The following is a 14849-nucleotide window of genomic DNA, read 5'->3' on the forward strand; positions in this document are numbered from 1 at the left end:
TAACAGATACAGCAAAGACAATTTCCTTAAACTTAACATGAAGCACAGTTTGCCAGAGGCATGATGGGAGATAACATACAGATTACAACAGATTACATTCAGCCAAATCTTGGAGGTTTTGGGGAAGGCAATGCTGGCAAGGCCTTTTTTCCTCTATGGGCTATAAACCCACACCTGCCGGGTGCAAGACCTTCCCCCCTTCTTTGAGTATTATGTTTCTCATTGACCAGACACTCAGCTGTGGTAACAGCACTCTGGGCGGCGACAGTATATGCTTCAGGTCTCTTGGTGAAGTAGTCCATGGCAGGAAAAGGACATAGCGGTTCCCTAGGTTAGTGGTAGGGAAACGGCCAAGGATGACTACCCCAACACCTTCCATGGGAGCCCCCACCTGATACTGTTGCAAGTGGGGGCCATTCTGATGGCCCCTTCTGGGCAGTGCAAGCATCATACTGATGGAGCTCTACATCTTGGTGATACCCTGGCCAGTAGAACCAGGACCGAAGTCTTTGCAAAGTTATGGTGACTCCGAAGTGACCCGCAGCCACCGAACCACGAACCAGGTGGAGCACATTGGTATGTAGCTGATGAGGCACCAAGAGCTGGAAAACCTCACGGTGGCCCCCGTTTGGTTACTCAGTGATTCTTGAGATAAGGGACAAAACATGTCCGCCAGATAAAACCCAATTTTGGGGTTAAAAATATGAATACAAGTGTTAACCACACTGACTAACAGACAAACCAAGGCAATGTTTATGCAACAAAAGCATGAATTTGCATTTTTTATACATATATATTTATTTTAAATGGTACAATAGATTACCAGTACCTTAAAAATCCATTGTCCAGAAGCAGGTGTGATAATATTAAAATACAGGGAAAAAAAGTAAAAGTAATGTAAAATTAAACATCATGGCTCTCGTCACTAAGTATTTAAGTCAATAACATTATATAATATCAAAAATATGCAATTGAAAAAATTTTTCCCTACTTTTTTCTAGTAGAAAAGAATCGGGAATTATTGTGGGTAGCTTACACTCTGAGGACCCCTTTACCACTTCCTGTTTGGTACACATGCCATGAGGTCACTGCTGTGATAATTTATTTTATTTTTATTTCATTTATGACACACCTTTCTGATAAAACTCTGTGTCACAACCATAGCGCGTCAACACCAAAGTCGATGTAAACCAAGATTTATTTATTTTGTTTTGTAAAAAGAGCTTAATTTAGGTAGATTGTAGAGGCCATAAACAAATGATGAAAAACAAGATGGTTTCTGTCAGAAAAACATGACGTCAACACCATCAGGATTTTTTGTCTGACGGTGTTGACCCTTTTTCTAATGGTGTTGACAAATGTCACAAAAGTGTGCTATTCACCATTTATATGAAGTTATTTTTTACTAATATTTCAGATATATTACTTCCTGTGTGTTTTACTGATATTTCTGCTTCACAGATGTGTCAAATATTATCAAATTTGACTTATCTTGAATCTCATTGTTTATGTATACATTATTAATCCTGTAGGAAAATGCTTAGTACTCTGCATTTAACCCATTCACTCAGTGATGCAGTGGGCAGCTACCAATCCAGGATAGCCGCTGTTGGTTGAATGCCCAACCTTCCGATCATGTGGCATCTACTGAGCTATCTCTGCCCCGAGAGCTGTTCTTTAAGTGATGATGTATGAATCCTGCTTCCGGGCCCAAACTACTCTGTGTTTATTAAGCCTGTTGTGCTGTTAAAATGTTTTAATGCTTTTTATCTTGTTCTATTACATCTGAGCAAGCCCCTAAAAACAGTCAGTGATCACTGTCAGCCTAACCGAACCCTCACGTTAACTTTTATCAAGTGGAAAAAAGTTAGCATTCATTCAGCTGGTATATCATGTTTAGGGGGAAACAAGCAATCTAACTTCTAACTCTGTTAAATTTCATATATTCTGTTTTCATGGATGCCTGGATGTTACACCTGGTAGAGCCACACACTGATCATTTTATTAAAGATGAAAGAATTTAGACAGTTTGTAACTCTCAGTGATGCCGCAGAGATCCTTTGACTTTGGGATCTGCAGCAGAGTTTGGACCTGGAAATGACTAATGACATCAGACTTAAAGACCGGATAGCATTTCTATTGCTTAATGCATAATTGTGTTGTGAATATTCATCCTTAATTTGTAAAAAAGCATAAGGTTCAGAAAAATTATAGTGATTATAAAATGGTACATTTCAGACTAGAATGGCAAAGGGGAACCTGTCAGTAGAGGAATGAAAGAGAAGGAACAGGGATGATCAAAAAAGAAGGAGAGAAAAAATTAACAGCCAGCTTGAGTTTCTCATAAAGGAAAGGGAAAGATGGAGAAATAGAGTGAAAGAGGGAAAAATAAAGAACATCAGTGATCTGAAAGGACAAGAAAAAAGGTAGAAGAGAAGGTTTTGGAAACAAGCACAGAGAGACAAAAGGAGAGAAAGTACAGCAGGGTCCACAACCACAGAGTACTTTAGGAATCAAGGAGTAGTAGGCAGCTACTTGCTGGTGAACTGTTAAGATGTAGAACTTGACATGTGCAAAAACAGAATTGTTATGATGTGTCTTGTGACATTACAAAGGTTGCTAAGGTTTAATGGTCATTTTGAAAGAAATAAAATCTTGTTTTCTACTAGTGTGTCACCACCATTAGCACCTTGTCAACTGGAGTTTTTGTTTATTTTTCTCTTTTGGAGAACCATATAGTTTCCTCCCTCATGATCTTCCAATAAAAATACGTAATTTTCTCAATAAATGTGTAATTTGCATCCTGCTTAATATGATTGTTTCTTATAGAGATTAAATACAAGCTTCTGAAAATATGTATGACTGTAACTCTAATAATAAACAGCCAAAACAATCTTACTTTTAAATGTAGTATAATTACTTTGAAAACATATGTGCATAAAAAATAGAATAGAGAAGCTGCTAATAGTCAAAATAGCTGAAACAACTTAATTTAAAATATATATTTTTGCATTTCTTTGTGTCTGACGGTGTTGACAAAAACCTTGCACTTCTCCAGCAAAAGCATAAATTATTAAAAAATGTTTCACCTGGGAGATTGTACCAAAACATGGTGAGACGGCCAAACCTTTGTGTAACAATTATATGTAAATATGTTTTTGAAAAATCAAAAAATATATTTTAGAAAATTAAAACCTGTTTTGTCCCTAATCTCAGGAATCACTGAGTTACACTATCCATCCATCCATCCATCCACTCTCTTCTGCTTATCCTTATCCCAAGTGGACTGAAGCCTATCCCAGCTATGATAGGGCAGTATACACCCTAAATATGTTGCAGGGTTTATTAACTTTGAGAATTTCTATGAGTATTAATTATTAAAAATAAACAATTGTATTTCTTTGAGTCCATTTACCCAGTTCAACAGTATGCTATGACCCGTCAGTTTGTCTGAACCAGAAAAGTCTGGCCACACAGCAGTTTGATTATTCTTACGGGAAGTCTAGCATCACAGTGCAAACAGGCCCTGCAAAGGAAAATTTTCTAGAAAAAAAAGGATAAACTGTTACTCAGTCTGCTTGCAATGCTTATCTGTTATGGTCCTTTTTCATCTTTTATATTCTCCGACCATCGGACCAGGATTTTATAACTTCATCTCTCATGGTGGGTCGCAGTATGTTGAGCCTAGCAACTGCAAACCTACATGTAATGTATTTTAAAGACAAATCATTTAGATGAGTACTGTAAGTGTCACTGTGTTGAGCATTGAGCATCTCTCTCTCACTCTGAGAAAGTGCTTATATAGATTGCCTTCTCTGGCGGGACAATTACATGTTAAAGATCAAAGAAATGCAGAGTGGCAGGAGAACCGTGTTTACCTTCATAATATTCTTAAAATAACTGATTTCATGTTCTGAAATATGTTGAGTGCTGTCTTTGTTTGACGAATATAAGCGTATAAGCACTGTTAATATAAACTGTTGTTATTAAGAGATTAGAAAAAATCTTTACTTTGTGACTCTTTCAATATGGTCGTCTGACAGAAATATATATTACCTCCAATGTGTTTCATAGTCTGATGAAGGCTAAAAGGATGAAACATTAGCATGTTTGTTGGCTTGGCCAAATAAATTGGTATATTTGAGAATTGTCACACAAGTTTTATGTGTTTGCAACCTATTTCCTTTTGGTATTCAGTGCTGGAGTATTTACAAAATGCTTTGGCTCCACTGTTGTTAGTATCATTAGCTGAATTTGTCAGTTACAATAACTATGAGGATTTCTGACTATTTAAGTTTTAAAAAATAAACATACCCTGTTTCCCAATGCACTATGACCTCTCATTTTTTCTGAACCAGCCTTTGGCTTGCAGAGCAGCAGATGCCAGCTGTTTGCTCATCCTTACTGGAAGTCCAGCATCAGTTTGCCAAAAGGCCCCACAAAGAACATTTTCAGACTAGCATATGTGTTAATATTAACCCTGTAGGTACAGGGGGATAATTATCCATTTTTGGCTACTCATAATTTTTCCATTATATTTCAGCTTTAAAAGGGTCAGCCTTGTCATTTGGTATCATTCTTTCCAGAACAATCTCGCGTCTGATTTTGCATTTATTTTTTTCGTTTTGACCTAAAATCACACAAATATAAAATAAGACTAGGAAAAAAAATTTTTCTGTGAAAACCACAAGCATGTTTAACAAATCATTCTATCAACTTGTCAATTTCAAAAACCTATGCATAAATTTTGGAAACAACAAAGGTATATACAACTATTTACATAATAATGCAGGAAGTGCCTCTGGAATGTTGTGTACAAACTCTTTACAGTACAAAAAGATGTTTGTGTCACTCCAAAAAATAGTTCCTGTCCACCAAATGACAGACAGGTAATTCACAGATTGACCAACAGCCTTGTTTACAGAGCCTTAAAATATAAGAGGAGAAAAAGAAAGCAAATACAGAGAGAATTGTTTTTTAAATGTCTATATGTCTCCAGGAGAAAGGTGGATCTCTTTACAAACACTGAAGGAGACGAGTTAACCAACTTGGAACTTCCACTGTTGGACGAAGAGGAAGACTCCAACTCTGCAATGCCCCCGCCATTTTATACTGTATAGCACAGAATCACAACTACAGTACGGTCACCTCAAAGCACTATATTGTAAGGTAAAGACCCTTCAATAATACAGAGCCACAGTGTTCCTGCTCATTGCTCTGACCTGTGGGTAATTAAGCTGTCAACTTATAAGGCCAGCGCTCTCGACTTCTCTTTGCGAGATTCTCAGCAAACAGAGTTAGTGCAGGCCAACATAGTGTTTTGTGAACGTCATAGTAAATTACCTTTTGATTCTCGTTCATAGCTACTCACCAGATTGCCAGACACCAACCTTCTCCATAGAACCTGCATTTGGACGCTGGACCTCTCAGCGGTCTTTATAGCCAAGGCTATCGCTCACTCCACGCACCTGCCTGTCTCAACTTCAGGAGTTTTGGATTCCTTACCACTCTCCCCTCCACGCTACTGATCCACCTGTGGCAAGTAAACAGCTTAAAGGAACATTCAGAACCATCATCTGACAGCAATCACCTGGAACCATACCTGAGCTTGTTTACTCTTATTTCAGTGACTCTGACCCCCCTGGACCCTGCCATCCAGTCTGACTTCCCCTTTGGCCCCAAAATCACAGAACTGCAGTTCTTGTTTTTCTTGTTGCTTGCATAGCTCAGGTTCCATAAGTGCTCAAAACTTTAGCATTGTTCATGGCACATGTTAATACTCATTGCTCACAGTTCAGTTTAATAGTCTCGTTGCACATTCACTTACTTTGAAAATAAACTTTGTTACTTAAACATTAACCAGTTCTCCGCCTGCGTCCTGCATTTGAGTCCTTTTCTCCCGAGTCGGCCTACAGCCATGACATAGGCGGGCCCAGAGGCCAGTATGCAACATGGACCCAAGCACAGATACAGACACGGACAACAGAAACTCAGTTTTAACAAGACTTTATTTACAGATGTAAACTTGTACACAAAGGAAAATGTGCGTGGGGAAACTTGTCATGTGTATGGTCTTACATTTTGTGTGCTATGCGTGTAATGCATACATTGTGTTCTGGCCACAAGAAGCTTCCACTCCCAAGTGGTAAATCCAGGCTCGGCTCTTCTTTAGGCAGTCTTCTTCAGAGAGATTGGCTGTGGCTCAGGATATAGAGCAGGTTGTGCAAAAAGTTGCTGGTTATATGGTAAATGGTAAATGGCCTGTATTTATATAGCGCTTTTACTAGTCCCTAAGGACCCCAAAGTGCTTTACATATCCAGTCATTCACCCATTCACACACACATTCACACACTGGTGATGGCAGCTACGTGCAAATCGGTCGTCTGACCTGGGTATAGGGGCGAAAGACTATTCTTTTGGAGGCACTATATCCTTGGTGCCTCCAAGCTGCCTGATGACGTGTGGACAAGGAACCGAATCTTGAGTTGCTCAAGATGCACACTGATTTGTGGGTCTGTTCATGAATATTAGACACAGAGCTTGAATAATAGTACCCTATGAATGTATGTTGGATTGGGTGAGTGAGGCTTGTAGTAAAAAGCCCTTTAAATATTCAGAAAAAGAAAAATGCTGTGTTATATAAGTGTAAAACTAAAGTTAGTTCAAAGTTAGTGCAAGACAGAAGTGCAAATGCATTAATAAATAATATGTACCATTTAAATCTAAGAAAAACAGCTTCATTGGTAGGAATCATTTCCTAAAGCATTCTTTATGGCAGCGAGGTTGAATCGATCTCAGAGAAACGGGGCTCTGCTGCCTCAACAGTGTGGAGTGGAGCAGGTGTGATGGGTTGTCCTTGATGGAGAGCCGTTTGTTCAGTGACCTCCTGTCCCTCACTGAGTCAAACGCCTCCACATTCTGACCAATGATATCGCAGTTTTTTTCCTCAGAAAGTCAACTCCCATCTCTTTAGTCTTGCTAACATTCAGAAGGTGGTGACAGCCATCCTGAGCAGCTTCTCACTCAGAAGAAGTAGCTGAATGGAATTAAAGCACCGGAGAAATTTAAAAAAAACATGATTCTAACAATGCCACCTGTACCATCCAGGTGAGAGTGAGTACACTGCAACAGCTGGATAACAGCATTCTCACCACTTCAAGAAGAAGGTTAAGCAAACTGAAGAAGGTCAAAACTTTATGCCATGTTGTCGATTAGGCTCAACTGTGGCAACACTGGACCATGTGCCTATTGATCCAAAAGAAGAGAGGGTGTACAGCCTGTTTATTTAACAACTGATAACTTTATTAAGCAAGTGTGTGTGTGTGTGTGTGTGTGTGTGTGTGTGTGTGTGTGTGTGTGTGTGTGTGTGTGTGTGTGTGTGTGCACATGTGGGTAGCAGGATATAAAATGTGACCTCTCCATCTCTACACAGCTCTTTTGGAAGCTCGAGTGTGACAGTGTGTAAGAGAGTCGTCCCAGGCCTTTACCATGAAGACCTGCGTGCTGTTATCACTGCTGCTGGCGTTGGGTTGTGTGACCATCAATGGTGCACCAGTGGAGCATGGTGGCATGGAGCCAGGCTCATGTGAAGACGCATCAACAAAAGCAGCTGCTGAACTGGCTCTTACCAAAATCAACCAGAACAGGAAGGAGGGCTACGTCTTCAGCCTGCACCACCTGTCCAACGCCCACATAAAGAGCCATGTAAGCCATGCTGCTGAGCTTGCAGTATTATTACTGTGTGATAGACCAGTGCTGTTTAGGGTGGAATTACTTTCTAACAAAGTGCCAGATTTGGTGAAACAGAAATTAATCACATTCATTTTTTATGACAGTAAGTCCGGCTGTTTACTGAATGCATGATGCTTGGAAACCGTCATAAATAGTGTTTGTGTTTTGCAGACACTACCTGGCTTAAAATGGTCAAAATAAAAACAAGAAAAACAAATTTAGGTGACTTGTGTGAAAGTTTAGGAGGTACCATGAATCACTGGAAGTGACCAAGTGAAAGCTGTTAAATTCAATTACATTTTTATTGACTGTAAACATTGCTTGATAAAGTGTGTGCGTGTGTGTGTGTGCATGCATTACAGGGAGAGAATGGTGTGGTCTTCTACCTCACTCTGGATGTTGTGGAGACCGACTGCAGTGTTCTCAGCTGGAAGGACTGGAAGAGCTGTGACATTCGTCCAAGGGAAAATATCAAGGTTAGAGCACACGCACACGAACACACACACAAACAAAAAAAAAACACAAACAAAAACATTCCTGACTTGCATTGCAATTGCACACACCTGCTGCTATATATATATTTTTAGTATTTCTTTTAGCACTATTTATATTATTATATTACTATTTATTACTTTATTGTTAGGGCTGTTTTTGTTGTGCATCTGCACCTTATTGTTGTCAATGTCTACGCATGGGACAGTGTGAAACGTAATTTCAATTCCTTTGTATGGCAAGTACATTTGAAGAAATTGACAAATAAAAGTATTCTATTCTATTCTATTCTATTCTAAGTGCGCACACACAGAGAACGCAGCAAGGCTTTCTTAAAATCCTCAAATCTTTCTGTTTCAGCATAGTGATCATCTTGGGTTTTTATTCCCTAAGCATTAGTTCAGAAGTTGGAAGGGGAATAAAGTCATTTGGTGTGTTGATATATTGTATTTGTGTTTGCAGGTATATGGACAGTGCAAAGCTGCTATCTTCATCAATAAGGTGCATAGAGTGGAGCGCCTCTACAAATACAGCTGTGTTATCAGACCAGGTATGAAAAATATTACATATATATGAAAAAAGGAGTTGCGATTTTTAACGATCATATCTATGATGACAACCAGTTCTACATATACAGCAGCATACTTTATGGAGGAAAAATAAAAACAGGCTGCACCTTATGAGACAATTTGGTGGCAGGTAGCTCCATGCCCTCCTGGGTTTTAATTGCACCTTAGAACACATATGCATCAACACTACAATGAGCGGGTGGAGGGAGGTTTGGAGTCTTCTCTCACCCCCATTCTCTGCGGCCTGCTGGAGCAGGGGGGCTAGGAGGAGTTGGCCGTCCGACTGCGGTCTGGAGTGTGGGGCCTCCCTGCTGCTGCGGAGTCGGGGCGGTCTGCCTCCCCCCACCGCAGGGAAAAGGGTAACACCACCTGGGTCTGGGTGCAGTTCCCCCCTCCAGGGGCAAGGGTACCTAGACCCGGTTCGTAGAGTACGCTTGGGGAGTGTGATCATGTGTACAGCGTCTCTTTATGTCTGTCTCCACGTTGGTTGAGTATGGAGTAAGTGCATATGAGAGCATGAGGGTGGGAATGGATGTTTGTGTCTGTGTGTGCCTGTATGTCTGTGTCTATATGTCAGGTTGGGTATCAGACGCCACCTCTCTGGGGACACCTCAGGCCCTCCAAGGTTTGGAGGCCTATCTCCACCCACCACCACTTCCCCTGCCAGTGGCGGACTCCCTCAGACATCGGTGCGTTGGTGGTTCTTTGTGTCTGGGGGTGGGCGTCCGGGTACACACCGGCTCACTCCTTGGCGGCCGCTTATCGGGGCCTGGAGCCTGGGGCTCGCTCGGGCCACTTCGGAGGTGGGGTGCCCCCGGCCTCTCGGCCTGGGGCTCGGTCACTCAGGCACAGCTGGCTGCCGGCGGAGCTCACGGGCGCGTCACTGCAACTCCCCCTGGCTTCTGCTCCACGGCTGCTGAGTGAGCCCTCATCTGGGACTCTCCTCAGCTCTTACTGAGACAGTGGCTCGGCTGCCCCTCTGTTGGTCTTCCTTGGTCTCTTGTGTTCTGGGGGCCTCTGGATGTCTGAAGTTTTGATCTCCTCCATACCTGCTTCATACCCTGGAGGACGGGGCTGTGGCTCCCCTCACTCCCTAGCAGATCGTTACATGGAGAAACCTTTGGAATACAAGCATGCTGATCCACACAGGTATGCACACAGGTGTACACACGGGTATTCACAGACGCGGACTACAGCTTTCTTGGCTGCTGCCTCAAAGCACATTGTGCGCTGTCTATCTTGCGTGCTGCACAATATCGTTTATTATTTAGTATCTACTGATATCTACTGGTAGCTAGTTTATTGTGATGGTGCCGTTTTTTTTTATTATGTTGCTCTTTGTTGTTTGCTCTCTCTTCTGTTTTTTTTCTCCATACAGGTGACCCAGGTGTTTTGTTTTTTTTGTTGTTGTTTTTTTTTTTCTTTCTTCCCCCCTTCTCACCGGGTCACCTGAACAACTGAAAATAAAATAAATACATAATTATAATAAAGGTCAATCAAATGGACCAATATGGCAAGGCCATGATGATCCACTTGGTAAAATAAATCCGCTTGGCATCTTTCTTGGCCTTAAGACAACAATTCTGATGGCTAAAGATCCAAACGGGACACAAAAAAAAAAAAAAAAAAAAAATGAGACAATTTGGTGAAATTACAGGTTTCGTGCAGCACCAACATGTAAAACCACTTTTTTATTCTGCTCAATTCCTGCAGGTAGGGTGCATGAGAGCTGTCCCGGCTGTCCATATTTACCTCGCAATAATGAGGAAGCTGAAGTTCAGAAGACTGTGACCAAGTCTCTGGAGAAATTCCACAACCAGAGCAGGCTGGCCAATCGGTTCACTCTGCTCAAAATCTCCCGTGCTACTGCACAGGTCAGATTACCACATATCCAAAAGAAACATCAAGATATGTGACATAGAAACATGCTATCTAACCAAATACTTACTGGCTTACTTAGGCCAGGAAGTAAAACATCCTATAAGGTAGAGGTGGGAATCACCATACATCCCACGATACGATATTATCACAATACTTAACACACGATACGATATTATTGCAATTTTTAAAAATATTTTGCGATATTCAGATTCTGTACATAAAGGTAAACTTTATCAATATTCATTATATCTAATATCAAAGTCTCGCACTCAGTCTTTCTCTCATTTCAGTCAGTTTTATTGTTGACAAACTGAACGGTTTGTATTACAGTCTAGTCCAACTTAACTGAATGCAACCATCTGGTACAATTATAGCTATTCTGAACTATGCAATTTGTAAAAACTATGCAGCCCCTTCAGCAACTGAAGAACTTGAAAGTAAATTAAAACAAAATATAATTTTACATTAAATAAAAAAGTTTTAAACTTAATTAAAATAAAACATGTCTTAAATTAAAATAAGTAAACTGTCATGTTTATTGCTGCCAAAAAAAAAGTTAAACACATTTGGACAGTGAAGGAATGTCAGGATTCTTGCTCAGAAAAAGGATCAACATGCTCTGAAGTCAGAGCACAAAAACTTTTTTTGTAACAAAATATCGATTTCTGCTGTCCCTGTATCGATACATTATTAGCAAACAAAATATCACGATACTACACAGTATCGATTTTTTCCCCCACCCCTACTATAAGGACACCCAGAACCTTACATGCAATGTCTGCAGTTAAACACTATAGCTGATTGCCCCCCCCCCCCCATCCTAGATGTGTAGGGGAGGAACAGAAAAATCTCTAAACATACAGTTTAAGACGAGGTTTAATTTAAGTACAACAATGACAACTATTATCAAAATCAACCTAACACTGGGTGACACTGAAAAACTAGCGCATACAGTCATTACTTCTGGGCTAAACTGTTATAGTTCAGTATTGTCACTTTGTGCAAAAGGTTCACTGAAAAGCCCTCGATCAATCTGAAATGAATGAGAATATTAACAGGGATAAGAAAGATCTTTTATTCATCATGGACTCTCATTTAGATTGACATATTGTTATGCTTTTTGTGTTTGTGTTTCCAGGTTGTCGCAGGTTCAATTTACCGTGTGGAATACACCATCCAGGAGACCACCTGCCCCCACAGCACAGAAGCAGTGACGGCTGAGAACTGCCCCCCTATGGACTGCGAGTTTGCTGTGAGTCAGGAGAAAGAATTATTAGTCTCACTCATGTAAAGTTGTAGTCAGACGGGTTGATGAGATCAGTGCAGTATGGCTTTTCTGATCAGGGGGTCATTTTAGTTTTAATGCTGCAATCAAAGACCTCTGCTTTCCACTCAAAGCTCTGATCCAGTGTGTTCTAAGTTCTACTGACTAGTTTGTGACAGCAGAGGATTACTTTTTCATTCAGTATGTGTAATTGTTCCACCGTAGTAAAACCACAGGCATCCTCAATCCTCTGCTTTCTTAAGTTTTTTCTTCTTTTTCTCTTCTCAGCACAAGGGCTTCTGTAAGGCATCCCTCTTCCAGCCTCTTTTTGATGAGGAGCAAATTAATGTCGACTGTGAGCTCTATGTGCCTGAGGTAAGACTCATTAACATGTCATATCTGTATTGTTCAAATATCCTTCAGTCGCATAGGGAACAGTGTAAGTAATAAATGGTGATGGGGGACCTAAGAAGGCGCTTAGTTTCCTTATGCCTTGGGCTGGCTCTGTTTTGTAAACTCTTTATTATAGTACACTCTGTATAAAATCTCCAGGCTGCTAAGAGACAGATGATGCTCCCCCTGCTGGGTGGAGAGACTGACCACAGCCACAACGACACACACTCACACAGCCACGACCACACCAAGAGCCACTCGCATCATGGCCACAACAGGAACCAAACTGATGACCACAATCACCACCAAACACATGACCATGCCACAGGCAGTTCCCACAGGCACTGGGACCACTCCCACGACCACGGTCTGAACCACGATCATGTGCACACTCATCATGCCAAGGCACACAACAAGCACGCTGTAGGTGTGCACATCCATGAGCATGACCACGAGCTGGCTCTGGACCACGACCACAAGCACGGTCACCTACATGAACACGAGCACCACCACCATCCCCACGAGCACGAACATGAGAACACACCCCACGATGATGCAAAGGGAACAGTGATAGTCCTGCCTGCCTTGGGCCAGCCTGTGACCTTGCCTTCCTTCCCTGATGTCCCCGCCGGTGGGCCTGGAGTTGGAGTCACTCTCCCACTTAAGCCTGACCCTCAGGTTCCCGGACAGATGGAGCCCGCCATCGAGCCCTTCCCAACCTCAGTCTCTGCCCTGTGCCCCACCAAAAAGGGAGGGGATCAAGGTGTGGGGATTCTCTTTGCTAATGACCCCATGTTCAAGCCGGCTGCATAATGTGGTGTATGAAAATGTAATAAACACAGTGTGCAAAACTCATTTAATTACTGAAATATATAAATAAATAAATAAATAAATAAATAAATAAATGTGTGTGTGTGTGTGTGTGTGTGTGTGTGTGTGTGTGTGTGTGTGTGTGTGTGTGTGTGTGTGTGAATGGACTGGTTCTTACACCGTATAGCGCTTCCTTATGCTACCTGAGGACTCAAAGTGCTTTATAGAACTTCATTCTTATTCGACCTCATTCACTCATTCATAGAGGCACTGTTTTCTATGCTTTTACTACATAAGTGCTTTCTAACATCGACACACATTTATATTTCAAAGGAAACATCAGAGAGCAATCTGGGACAATGGGCCCATATGGGTCACAAATGGCATGTTTGCTGGGAAGGTACACTTTAGTTGAGACAAGTGGCTTTATTGTCATTCCAACCGTGTGCAGTGGTACAGTACACAGTGAAGGTGTGTGTGTATATGGGATTCTGCAGCTAGGTGCTTGGTACTTTAAAATTAGTTCGTTGCTAAGTTACATGTAATGTATTAATGCTGACATCCCTTGGTTTAGGTAATGTTTTTCTCCTTGAATCATGTATCGGTTAGTGTTAAGTGGCTTAAAAACTGAAAACATTCTGCTGAAAAGGTTAAAGTACAAAGGAAAACTGAAAAACAGAAAATTGTCCAGTAAGCCTGAGGAACTATTGCTGTAGATCAGTGGTTCTCAAACTTTTCACAGTGAGTACCACCTCATAAAATATATGGCTGTTGAAGTACCACCCTTATGATTAACATTAAAGTACAATAGTATAGGCCTATTTAACACCATATACAGTTTACATGAGACAATTTTATTTCTTATATGAAAATTATTTATTTTAACTGTCATAAAGAGGACGTGACAAGTGATAATAATAACAACTGTACTGCATTAAAACATTCACAGCAGGTGGGATATCTTTAAGTGATGACGTATGAACCCTACTACCGGCTCCAAACTACTCTGGGTTTATTAAGGCTGTTGTGTTTTTAACATATTTTAATGCTTTGTATTTTGTTCTATTTAATCTGAACAAACGTTTATTTACAGTGGCAGCAAAATGACAATAAATCCCCGTGCACTTCCATGACTCCCGTGTCGTGTCTTCTTCTCCAAAGTCCATGCTCAGTGCTCTCCACTCCCGTGTGTCCCCACACCCCGTGCTTGCTGCCCTGCGGTGTTCCACGCTCCTCCTGAGGGGAAATAACAGAGGCAGCCATCAAGACACTTAATTCCAGTAGGCATACACTCACAGACGCTAGATGACTGACGTGGAGTCTCACACAACAATCCAGCGCCAAAGAGCGCTCAGCCAAACTGTTAAATAGCTCCCAGACAAGGCTTGATCAGGTGTGTGTGATTCTCCTCCGCAGGTGTGGCCTGGCTGACACACCCACCAGGCCTGAAGAACGGGTGCTCTGCCACATACACACACACACACACACACACCTATACACAAACATAGAACAGCAGCACCAAAAATACACATGTCCGTATTTTGATTCAAAAACATTTTTCATATTACTGTAGTTTAGTAGGATTATGACTTTTACTGAAGTAAAGCAGTACGAGTTCAAACTATTTTCAGACACTCACACGGTGCTGATGTTCATGTAATGCATCTGTTCTAGCACAGCAGGCTGCACAAGAGCATGCAGAGTGTTT

At 41.3% G+C, this 14849-nt stretch overlaps 1 protein-coding gene across 1 annotated transcript; it reads left to right on the forward strand.

Annotated features, from left to right (window-relative positions):
• Window positions 1-7374: 7374 nt before the first annotated feature.
• Window positions 7375-13248, forward strand: LOC309692851 (fetuin-B-like). The gene is made up of 7 exons (XM_082511691.1): window positions 7375-7705; window positions 8095-8208; window positions 8687-8774; window positions 10507-10667; window positions 11813-11926; window positions 12227-12313; window positions 12491-13248. The coding sequence occupies exons 1-7, from the start codon at window positions 7490-7492 to the stop codon at window positions 13142-13144; spliced, it is 1434 nt and encodes a 477-aa protein (XP_082367817.1). The 5' UTR covers window positions 7375-7489; the 3' UTR covers window positions 13145-13248.
• Window positions 13249-14849: the final 1601 nt, after the last annotated feature.

This window comes from Aulonocara stuartgranti (genome assembly GCF_965226115.1).
Source record: "Aulonocara stuartgranti genome assembly, chromosome: 17".
NCBI classification, from domain to species: domain Eukaryota; kingdom Metazoa; phylum Chordata; class Actinopteri; order Cichliformes; family Cichlidae; genus Aulonocara; species Aulonocara stuartgranti.